This window comes from Rhea pennata, chromosome 1 (genome assembly GCF_028389875.1).
Source record: "Rhea pennata isolate bPtePen1 chromosome 1, bPtePen1.pri, whole genome shotgun sequence".
Classification (NCBI taxonomy): domain Eukaryota; kingdom Metazoa; phylum Chordata; class Aves; order Rheiformes; family Rheidae; genus Rhea; species Rhea pennata.
Window position 1 is genome coordinate 639,975 of NC_084663.1, and position 12,194 is coordinate 652,168.

At 47.9% G+C, this 12,194-nt stretch overlaps 1 protein-coding gene across 6 annotated transcripts in view; it reads left to right on the forward strand.

Annotated features, from left to right (window-relative positions):
- The window catches only part of SHANK3 (SH3 and multiple ankyrin repeat domains 3), a 402,299-nt gene that overhangs the window by 385,926 nt on the left and 4,179 nt on the right, over positions 1-12,194 (forward strand). For 2 of the 6 annotated variants that reach the window (XM_062579199.1, XM_062579257.1), the window contains one exon: positions 8,399-10,106. The exons of 2 other annotated variants lie outside the window; for them this stretch is intronic. In XM_062579199.1, coding sequence (XP_062435183.1) covers positions 8,399-8,942 — 544 coding nt within the window. In that variant the 3' untranslated portion in view covers positions 8,943-10,106. Of the gene's footprint in view, positions 1-8,398; positions 10,107-12,194 lie in introns of those variants that run through there. 2 more of the 6 variants (XR_009958823.1, XM_062579225.1) reach the window with 2 other exon arrangements.

Here is a 12,194-nt window from a genome sequence, read left to right on the forward strand (position 1 = left end):
AGGGCAGGTGCTCCAGCCCTCTGATCATCTTTGTAGCCCTACTCTGGACTCTCTCCAGTAGCTCCATGTCTCTCTTGTCCTGGGGAGCCCAGAACTGGACACAGTACTCAAGATGAGGCCTCCCCAGGGCTGAGTAGAGGGGCAGCATCACCTCCCTCGATCTGCTGGCAACACTCTTCCCAATGCACCCCAGGACACCATTGGCCTTCTTGGCCACAAGGGCACATTGCTGGCTCATGGTCTATCTGTCATCCACCAGCACTCCCAGGTCTTTCTCTGCAGAACTGCTCTCCAGAAGGTCAGCCTCCAGCTTGTGCTGGTGCCTAGGGTTATTTTTCCCTAGGTGCAGGACTCTGCACTTGCCCTTGTTGAACCTCAGGAGGTTCCTCTCTGCCCAACTCTCCAGCCTGTCCAGGTCTCTCTGAATGGCAGCACAGATATGGCCACTGAATTTGCACAAATTGATTATACTGTGCTTGTGCAATAAATCGGTTGCTTTTAGATAGCATGAGCTTGATTTTGCATGTGCAATGCAGTTGTGCCTCTTCATAAAGTGTCTCCTCTCTGAAAGATGTTCATATGGACATATTGCATACACAACCGAGCTCTAGACAGCACATTGGTTTGACACTTTCTGGAAATATTAGACCAGTTGCAAATGTTCATTGTTGATCCGTCTATGCGTTTTAAGTCTGACATCTGCCAAGAGCTCAAGATCTTGTGCTCATACTAGTCTATCTTTACAGACCTTGCTCCATAAGACAAGCTGCCCTGATTCATGGGACTTCCTCCACATGTACTGCCTGTGGGTTCTGTGTTTGTTGTAGCTCAGGAGACTCCAAACTGAAGTATAGCAACCCTTTTAGTTACAAAATAGAACAGCTACTTTCCTGCTTCCTTCTTTGCCTATTCTTCTGTTCATCTGAAAAAGAACTCATCTTCCAGTGCTTCTTCAGCATCGTCAGTCCCTGCAGATACTGGCAGTTACTTTCTTGCCTTCTGGAGAGACAGTACATTGTGTTCAATTAACCCCACTTGTTTGTATCAGTTTTGTAGGTGTTCCTTCTCAGCATCCCTCTGTTTTTCTACTGTGAAAGAGGATGATTTAGGAGTGCCAGATTTATCTTCTCTAATGAAAGTACTGGCTGCAGTAGTAGAGACCTAAGAAAAGGATACCAGAAAATTAGAACCTTGTTCTTAGCAGTTTTTCAGATAAGCCTCATGCACTGTTGCATACCCCTTTCTGAGCAACATTTCTTTATGGGAATAAGATTATCCTCTCTTTGGATTCTTCTGCTGAAAGCCAGTAACAAAGTTCTTTCTGAAATTCGGCAGTTAAGGAAGAGCAGTGGGCGGGAAAATGGTCCCTGAGAACAGTTCATAAATATTCCATTAATGCAGCTCTGTGTGCTACCACTGCAGTTACTATGTGAAACGCAGTATGGCTGCAATATTATCTTTTCCCTGTGGGTTTGCTGTCTAGCTAGAGCTTACAGTTTTTGAGAGAGAAGGACTTTCATAGTTCCTTCATGATTAGGCTTTTCTTGGCACTCCGATCACAGGGACTATATCAAGGCTTTGTGAAGAAGCGTATTTTTTTTCTAGCTTTTGAAACAGTCCCATACTCCTTCACCAGGAGTACACCAAAAAAATTTTTTTCTGAACTCTGTCTGTCAGCAGGATCTAAATTGCAGAAAGAAGATGGAAAATACTGCTTGCCCTTCTATATCTTTTTGACTTACAAAACAGTGTATTAGAGAGCATCCAGCAGAAGTGCTTCTGACTTTTGTTTTGGAGGTTATCCAGAGATTCTCTTTCTTTTCCACACCCTTCCCTCTTGCCCTCTCTCTTCAGAGACAATTTTCATGAAAAAATTCTAGAGGACAAAATCAAGATCCTTTTGAAATGGGAGCTGGAGAGGTGTGGTGCCATTCTAGGCAGGAAGACCCAAAGTGTCCATCTGTATTTCAAGCAAAGAAAGACAGGAATAGTCTCTAATCTTGACATTAAAGCACAGGCTTGTCATGGTCACAGGCAGCACTGACCTTGTTATTACACAGAGATCTTCACGAGAGCCTTCGGTGCACCGCACGTTGATGGAGAATCATGTGGGCAGTCTTGTGTCTCACTGATCGGCTGGTGAAGGTTGCTTATCACAGAAAGTGAATCCTTCTCATAGCACAGTTAATGCAATTCTAATGAAAAGCCAGGGGTTTTTTTAAGTCACTATGAAAACACTTTAGGGATCCTAAAACAGTAAAAGAAAGTCTTGTTAAGTGAGAGATACATTCTTCTTTGGGATTATAAGGAATGCATTACTTCAGCTACTGAATCTGTGATTGCATTTACTGTTCTTGAAGAAATTCGGACTGAGATACAGAGTTCACTGAAAGAATACTCATCCATTAGTGACTCATTCAGGAAATCTGCTTGTTAATACCTTCAGTAAAATATTCCCAGAAGGCTTAATTAGCTGTACTACAAATACATAATTCCTTTTTCTTTGGATATAACTTCAATTTTCAGTAAGTTGATATTTCTTTGCATATATTAAGAGGTTACTTCCCATGAGATCTGCTCTCCTCTTCTCTACTGAGTTCAGTCAGTACCACTCATATGCTGTGGTGTAAGAGTCAGGCCTTCCATTCCATGTCTCAAAGGATTGATTTTTTTCTCTTTTGTTCACACCGAAGTGTCAGTAATTGAGACAACCAGCAATCCTACTGTTACTAACACATTCCAGCCACTGAACTCCACAAGACATGAAGAGCTGCCAGATCCTGCAATTCACCTGTTCAGGAAAAAAAAAAAAAAAAAAAAAGAAAGAAAAAATCTTGAAGGCAGCCTTGTACCAGTGGTTAGGGCTACCACCTCCCAACTCACAGTGAAAGCTAGGACACATCAAAGTTATCCTTTTTTTGCTACTGGTCTCTAAGGCCCAGATGAAGGACTACCACAAATGGGAAGTGAAGAGTGATTTTTCATTTTCCTTTCTGAGTTCCAGAGTTGCATCAACTTGATATTGCCTAAAGGAGAAGTGGACAACACTTAGGTAGAGGCAATGGACACAAACTGAACCACAGTAAGTTCCATCCAAATATGAGGAAAAATGTCTTTACCATGAAAGTGACAGAGCATGGGAACAGGTTGCCCAGAGAGGCTGTGGAGTCTCCTTCTCATTCAAAACCCGCCTGGATGCAATCCTGTGCAACATGGTTTAGGTGACCCTGCTTGAGCAAAGGAGTTGACCTAGATGATCTTCGGAGGTCCCTTCCAATCTCAACCATCCTGTGATTCTGTGGTTCATTAAAATTCACAAAGCTAAAGGCCTAGATAGCGTCATCCTAAAATACAACATGGCCTCAGCTTGGCTGCAGCTGGCTGGTGCGCCTCTTTGTCAATGTGTATTCCTCTGGCAAAAGCCATATGCCAACATGCAAAAATCATCTCCAGTCAGAGGTGAAGAAGAGCAAACAGTGATCCAGTGAAAACCCTCTCAGCTGGTATTATTGCTATGCATAAGTGCAAGTCTTCTGAAAAGATACTGCTCTGAGATGCCACTTGTAAAGGAACACATCCACAGAAACTTGCTTCAGATCAGAATGATCAGAATGAAGTACCTGTGAGCAAATAATTGTACTAATAACCCACAGTGAAGTGAGGTGCCAGTGCTGGACAGGACATCAGAGACCCTTGCACACTGCCTGCAGCAGAATGTGTGATTGGCAGAACAGTGTTCCTGGAAGCGTTGAGAGCCAACAGTGTATTTCAGACAGAGCACTGCGCTGACTAAATCGGTGCTCTGCAGAGAGCGGAGGGAGCAGAGCTGCAGACTACATCTCCTGACCAGCCATGGCCAGAAGGCTTTGTCTTGGCACTGCTGTCTCATTATTTCAAGGATATGGCAGCCGTGGAAGCTTGAGTACCCAGCTAATTTCTCACATGCTGTTCCAACAAGCCCTAGCCCCAAGAGCAGAAAGAGCCAACCTTTCAGATCCTGTAGGCCACATAACAAAAGAAGAAATCACATGCTGAAAGCACTGGAGACCTTGCACCCCAGTCTGCCACATGATGTGGGTCTAATGTGAGACACGCATCTTCACTGTCTGCAATGCCCATGCTGCTGGAGAGCCATCAGGTAGCCACCACTTCCCATGGGAATGCACGCACACAAAACTACTGTGTTTGGCCTTGCTGCCTCTGTGCATCTTCTCTGTGGTACCGGTGGATGAGGGTAGATAGTCTGGAATACCTGCAAGGTCTCAGTCTTAGTTTCTGAAGAATCCACCAGCTGATAAAGACTTGCCCAGGTAAGGACTTGGAGCAGTGTAATCTGTGAGACCAGACAGCCACAATGCCCCCAGCATCTCAGCAGCTAATGGTTAATTACTTGTTAACATGCAGGTCAAAACTAGTGTAAGTGTAGTGACAAAAGTGCTGAGGTTGCTATTCTCTGGCACATCTTCATGCTGGTCTTAGCACTCTCTCTTGAAAAAAGGGCAGCAATAACACCAGAACACAAACAGAGAATAATGGCCCAATTTACCCATTTATGGAACTTCCCAAATCTTCCTGAAGGGTGCCTCACAGTCACAAACTCTTTCTATTTGCAGACTAAATTAAAAAATACTCAGGACAAATTGCAGCACTTGTGAGAATACAGAGGGACAAAGCTCCACTGTCTGAGTTCACATCCTAAATCACCTTGTTACGCCATTGGTACATAACATGTCATTCACAGACCACACAGAGCCTTGCATGAAAGCTTTCGTCACCCACCATCCAAGTAGAAATTGAATGACTGCCCAATATGTAACAGTGCAGAAGATATCCAGAGTCATGAACATGTAGTGCATTGCTGCCCTCTGAAATCGTCAGTGGGAAGGCAGCAGCCTTCATTCATCCTCTGTTACTAGGAGCTATGGATTAATTCATGTCTGGACACAGACTTTGTTTTCCAAACTGTACAGAATAAGAATCTCCACACAGTATCTTTGTGTTGCTAACTGCATGCCTTAAAAGCTAGCCACGTGGCTTTGTCTCAGACTGCTGCACAGAGTATGCCATAATAGCGTACTGATTCTACATGTGAAATGCCTGCCTCATGGACTGCCAGCTTCCTCTGAACGCAGCTATCGATTTGACAACTAGATGTCATATTTTACTATCCAATGAGCATGCATTTGTGACCTGGAGTCCTCATATCTTCTAGCTCAAGTATCTCTTCTCCTTTCACATACCCTGACAATAATTTCCATCTCTGTCTCACCCTTGGCAGGTTAGACAAGATGCAGGCATAGTATCCATTCCTGTTTGAATTTGTCTGTCTTGAACATGAATAACCAGAACTGTATTCATAATTTCAAGTGAGATTTCTAAATGTCTTGTATGGTGATATTAATGTATTTTTATGTTTGTGAGAAATTCACACTTCAGATATGTTTCTTTTGCCTTTTTCATGACTGCGCTACATTGGTGCCTCCTAGTCATCCTGAGGTCTTTCCGTAGACCCAGAACATTCTCTTCCTTCATCATTTCCAGTGGATGAGCACTAGCTGACAGCAGAGATCCTTTGCCAGCCCTGCAAGTAGGACCTTGTATTTTGTACTGTCATTTTCATTCTGTTTCTTTTACTGCAGTCTTCAAGGTCGTTCAGTTCTTCCTCCTTTATATTGATGGAGCTTCCCAAATTTGATTCATCATCACACTTATTTATAAGCCTCTTGCTTTTTGTGCCAGATATAAAGAAAATGAGAGGAAAAGTGTCTAAGCCCACAGACCATGGACAAAACTTCATATTTAGACATGTTAGCAGTCTGTAGACGTCTTCGTCCTAGTGACATCTTTATGTCCAATCTCTGCAGAATTTTTTGAAACTATTGGCATGATAGAATTCAGTGCAGGTACTTGCAGAGCATTTTTGCTTTGTCCATTATTCCCCCTCCCTTATTCTCAAGGAGAATCATTCTGCATGTGTTTTTTTAAGCTAATTTTTTCAGAGTCATCACTCCAAAAAATCTTTAGTACTTATTAACCTCCCAGGAGTGTGGATCTTGTATGGCATATGTGCATTAGTGACTGCAGGCTTATATAGCTAGCTTTAACCTTTAACTTTTCCAGAGTGTAAGTTTGAGGTGGAATGACCTGAAATGCAAAGGCAGTGCTTGGAGAGTAGTAGGGAAACACATGTATCATGCAGAGTATTCAGAGCTCTCCATAGAGGCGTCATGCAGAGACAGCCCTGAGGATGCTCCCCCCCCCCCACACACACACGTGCGCAGGTGCTGTCTTTTCACAACCTAACTCAGACGTGCATCAGGAATGGATGAGCCCTGCTTACTGTGGACCTGGAAGGAGCACCATGACTGGCTATCTGCTCATGCTGGCAAGGGAACTCCAAGCTTGACACCCTTCAAGCACTGAACTTAAAGCTCTGACTTCACTGAATTAGCAGGAACTTGAACTGTCTTCTGTTCTTTGGCTAGTGGTGTGTCTGGGTTAAAGAGAGAGTTTGTTAAGCCACACTGTTTGCTTACTAGCCTCCAGCCTAGAAGCGTTAAAGAGCTGCAGTTCTGTTGCATTTCATCAGTTAGTTGAGAGAAGAAGCAAATCGATACTGAGCCAAATTAGTGGACGCAGACTATTTAGCAAAACAATAGCCAGAACATCACTAATAATGCCATACTTCTTGGCACATGGATATGCAGATCCAAACCTGTAGAGCCTTACTTGCCTTCAAGAGTACTCACACTTGACTGAATCTGCAACACTGGTGCTATAGGCATGTTCAGACTCCAACCTGCTGTGAGGCATGGGCCCCTGTTCAGACCTGATCTTGGCTACTCTCCTGGGAGCTGTGAAAATGTGACATGCAAAGAAGTTACTGAGGGATAACAGGTTACCATGCACCACCTGTTCTCCAGTAATGATCTGTGCTTGTGTTCTTATCTCACAGTAACAACAGGATAGTTCACCCGCTAAGACCGACAAGTTCTGTTGGGTGCGTGTTACCAAAGTGCAGCCAAATCAAAGAGCAGTAATCAAGGTAATCGGAGATTACCATGGTGCAGTAATCAAAGCTGTAGAGTGGGTTCACTGCACTACATTAGCTTTCACTGCCTTCTGACACACCATACAGGCACACCATACAGGACGGACCCAAAGTCTCTGTAATTCAGAAGCCTATCTCTAACAGCAAACAACAGTGGGCACTTCTGGAGAAAGTACTCAAAACAGGACAGGAACTCCGAGCCCAGCAGGGTACCTTCTTGAGACTTCCCAGGCTAAAGGACTCATTTAGATCATTATGCTCAAAAGACTTATCTGCTGTGAATTTGTCCTATCAGTTTGTAGATCCATTTCTTTTCAAATACCAAGAATATTTGTTTATGACGAGAGAGGGAATAAAGAAAAGCAGGTGATCCCAGAAGGACAGGATTCTTGGAGTGTGCCTTGTCTCCCATCAGATCCTCTTCCACTGGAGAACACTTGACCAATGCATCAGCATATAGCACAGTCCTCGTCAATAAGTAAAACTCACTGCTCTGGGAAGAACTGGCCACTGATCAACCTTCCCTGTCTGTGCCCACCAAACACACACAAGCGTGCAGACCAAGGCTTAAATGAGAACCACTCCAGGCACCTTTTTGTGGCCTTGACCCATTGTGCACTCTGCACTAACTAGCTCACCACCATGCTGGTGTCAATCAGGTCCTGTTTTCTCCACCTCTGGAGTGGCATAATGGTCCTCCCATCCATACTCCATTACTTGCAGAGATGCCAGAAAGTTCTCTCTAGTCCCAGAAAGGGGCTCTGCCTCTGAGTGGCAGATGTGCTTCAGAGTTTTATGTTTTGTTCTGACTTTGTCATTGGGACCTGACTGCAAAGCGAAGTTAGTGACATTAGCAAGAGGAAACTGGAGCAGGCCCTGGTGGGAGGTGGGGCTGGTGTTGCTTAGTGCAGTTCTGCTGTAGCTTACTAAAGAGCAAAGTCAGGCTGAGGTACAGAGTCTTCACCTGCAAGTCCTTGTGTGCAGAGGGGGCTTCAGGAACAGATCCCTCTCTGGTAGGTCTCAATGGGCTTCTGAGCTGTTGTGCCTAGGACAGGTTTGGCCAGGATGCGGAGATACTTGCTCAAACCTTTTCTGCCTCCTCTGGAGCAGGGCTTGCAAGAAAGTCTTGGCTAAAGTTCTCCAAGGCAGCACCTACCCTCCCCCCCAACCCCGACTGCTACTAAGCCACCCCTCCTGTCTCAGGCTGGCCTGGCCCTCCAGCAGCCACCCCCCTCCCCATGTATATTGTAGCTGTGTGTTCCTGTGTCTGGGGATCTCCACCTCACCCCTGCCCTTTGCTCTCTCTTCTCTCTCTCTCTCTCTCTTGCTGTATCGTTCTTTCTGCAGACTTTTCAGTAGTTTAGGAGAACTCAGCACCATTTCCCAGCGGAGCTCCGGAACCACCTACACAGTTCGACCTGGCAGTCGCTACCCTGTAACCCGGCGTACCCCCAGTCCTGTGAAGCCTGCTCTGGATCGGACAGAGCCTCTCAGCACCGTGCGGCCCTATGGTTTGACCCCTCCCACCATCCTCAAATCTTCCAGTCTCTCCATCCCACATGAGCCCAAGGAGGTGCGCTTTGTGGTGAGGAGTGTGAGTGCCCGGAGCCGCTCCCCATCCCCTTCCCCTTCTCCAGGGCCACCCCTGCACACCCTCCATCCGCCAAGGCCCTTCATGCAGAAACCCCTCCACCTGTGGAACAAGTACGACGTCGGGGACTGGCTGGAAAGCATCAATTTGGTGGAGCATCGAGACAAGTTTGAGGACCATGAAATAGAGGGCACGCATCTGCCTGCCCTCACCAAGGAGGACTTTGTGGAGTTGGGGGTAACACGGGTCGGGCACCGTATGAACATTGAGCGGGCACTCAAACAGCTGGTAGACAGCTGACCGTCCTAGGCAGCGCTGGCCTCTTCCAGAGCCACCACATGGGGGGGGGCGTTTCTACTAGACTAATAAAACCCAATTTAATTCTCTTTCTACTCTGAGCACTGCACTGAAGGGCGAGGAGCCGAGGGGCTCCCGCTCTTTGACACACAGCCCAGGTGTGCCATGCACACGCAGACCCCGCTCAGCCTCTACCAGACCGACGACGCCTTCGGGAAAAGGAATGTTGCATGAAATACATCCTCTTTTCTGTTTCTCCCAGAGAGTCTGGCCTGTATATCGCTTGATGTGCTCTTCCCTAGGGGCGTCGCTGGTGGCAGGAGGGGCCAAGGAGCCACGTCCTGGTGGGCCCGTGCTCCCCATTTCAGGACCTGTGTTGAAGGGTAACACCTGGTTTGCCTGTGCTCAGACTAGGGGAACAGGGCAGTGTCGCTGGTGCAGAGGAGGAATCAAGCCTGGTGTAGGGAAGGGTTTCTTAGAAAAGGGGCTCTGCTTTGGTTTTTCTGTGAGCCAATACTGACCACATTTCACAGGTCCTCGAAGAGGGCTTGTTTGAAAGGCAGTGAAGTGCTAGTTTGCGTGCCGAGGCAGGGAGTGTAGCGGGCCAAGCCTGGTGCTGCCAGGCCACATCCCGGGCAGGGCCAGGTGGCCCTGGTGAGGAGTCCCGAGCAGCTCAGGCAGCTCCGCGGAGGTGCATGGTGGGGCGCAGCAGAGGCAGGACCCGGTGGCGAGGGCTGCTGCAGGAGGCAGAGCAGGGCCGTCACTCGGGCTGCCCAGCCCGCGGGCTGTCGCTGCTGGGAGCAGGGGAGGCTGCCAGAGAGCCCGGCAGTCCCCTTGGCACTCAGACAGGAAAGGGCTCCAGCTCGGAGGTCTCTGTGGAAGGGCCATTCCCAGATAAGGGGCTGGGATGACGGCCGCAGTGTCGCTAGACCTGCTCCCTCCTGCAACAGCCACTCATCCCTGGGCAGACCCTCTCCTTAGGCTCCTCCAGCAGATCCACCCTAGAGAGGAGCAAGCCCGTTGCCAGGAAAGCAAGACGACTGTGCTGACCTTGCGAGAGACTAGCATTTGGACTCTGTGCTCCTCTGCCCTGTTGCCCTTGGTTTGCCCTGGCAAGAGAGGGACTGAAACCGCATGGATAGAAGCATGTTTGGGGGATGTCAGAGGGAGGCTGGTGGGGAATCCAGCAAAAAATGCTTTGCCAACGTTCAAAGGGGTGGGGGGGTGGGGGGGAGAGATCTTTTATTTCCTCTTGGTTTGGGGTCTTGTTTCCAAGAGGGACACATTGATGGATAATATATAATCTCCGTGCATTTATATAGAGAGCAGCTGATGATCTACAAGAGATGATACTGAATTACAGGATTCCCACTCTGTCCTAGTCATCCTTATTTTGCATCTTTTTAATCAGCTATATATTTGAAAAGAGAGAGCAAATATCTATATATCTATATCTATAGCTATAGCCACCTGATTTTGTTATAATTTTACTAAATCTATATATCTCTAGACTTGTTGAGATGCTGATGAGGTGGTGCCTGCACCCCTTCCCTGGGACTCTCATGACTCATGGGAGTTTTTAGTGACTGACTGAATGAATGTTAAAGTCTTTTTAAAAACCAACAGCTCCTTTCAGACACTCTGGATTTTAAAGATTTAGAAACACAAAATAAAACTTGGTTTTTGGGACACACCAAGTCTTCCATCCCCACCAAGCAGAGATGCATGGAGCTGGAGAGCTTCCACTACACTGCAGACACCCTGCACCTCTGGCAGGTGTGGGGCTCCCATGGCATCAGGTCTTTCTCCTGCCTCCAGTCCTGGAGAGTAATAATCATCATCATACTTAGCAGTTACACCGCACTGTGGCTGGCAAAGTGCTGTGCAGACTTCAGCACGGGCGGCCGGGCTCGCACCCAGCCACCCGGTGCAAATCCTCTACTTGGCCTGTGCCTGGCGGAGCAGCATGCGGGGGAGCCAGGGAGAGAGGCAGCAAAGGCAGCACCATGCACTTCAGATCCTGGGCTTGGGCTGGGGTGTTTTCCTGATCCTTCTTTCTGAGGAACCGTGGCAACCAAGGGCCAGGAAGGCAATGCTGCAGCAGGCTGGCTGCAGGGTCACCAGGGTACAACAGGGCTTGCACAGGTGTGACACGATTGCCTGACAATTTTGGAAAAGTCAGAGCACCCCAGGCCAGTCCCATCAGGGCTGTGGCTGCAGGAGGCAGCTTCCCCATCCCCTGTGTGGTCCCCTCACCCCTTGGTGCCCTTGTGTGCTTCTCTCCTTTCCACACTGCCCCCATAGCATCACCATGCCCAGGCTCAGGGGTGGCCAGGGGCGCAGCCCCAGCCAGCTTAGGAGGGGATGGCTTGGTGACTGGTGTTCCCAAAAAGCTGAGTCCCCCATGAAGGCATTAACTCTTCTGGTGCTAGAGGGAAGGACAAGGAGGTTCCTTCTGACCCTCACACATCTCCGAACCTTTACAACCTTCAGCCAGTGAAAAGGCACAGGCCAAGGATAGGGGCTGCAGCCCCTTCTCCTGCATGTGAGCACCAGGCTCAGGCCCTCTTTGGGACAGATCCTAACAAGCTGTGGTGCCGTCTCCTTTTCCCTGAGCTCTCTTGCTGGACACAGAGAGGCAAACTCGCCCTGTGCCCAGAATAGCTCTATCCAGAGCTCTCTGGAAACCGCTGAATTCTGTGCATTCACTGCACTTCTTCCCCTCCCCAGGCTACATCCCAGTGCTCACAGCTGGGACAGTCACATGGGGAAGGTAAGAGGGGGTTTTAACCTGTACCTTCTTATTCTGCAAGCAAAAATCCTGCTGTAGATACCTTAGGGTACTCCAGGCCTCACATCCAATAACCTGGTGAGCCAAGGGGCATCCTAACTGTAATAGTAACCATTGCATCTGCCAAAACCACCTCCTCGTTCACTAGGTTTGCCATCCCTTCCCATCAGCACTCTCCTCCACACCTCCTGTATGTGCCAACGCAATTGCTGTGTCATTGCATGATTCAGCACCTGGAGCTGGATGCCACAAACCATATCCTGGCCTCTGCCCCTGTGCCTGACTTAATACTCATAACCAGTCATTGCCCTTACCCCTCCACTTTGTACCCCAGTTCCATTTGTATTTGCCTCACTGATCCCCATCCCCAGACACTCTTTGTACCTCAGCCATAGCCCCACACATCTACCCTTACAGCTTCTACATGCTCTCTCCCAAAGCCAACAGCATTCACAGACACGTGC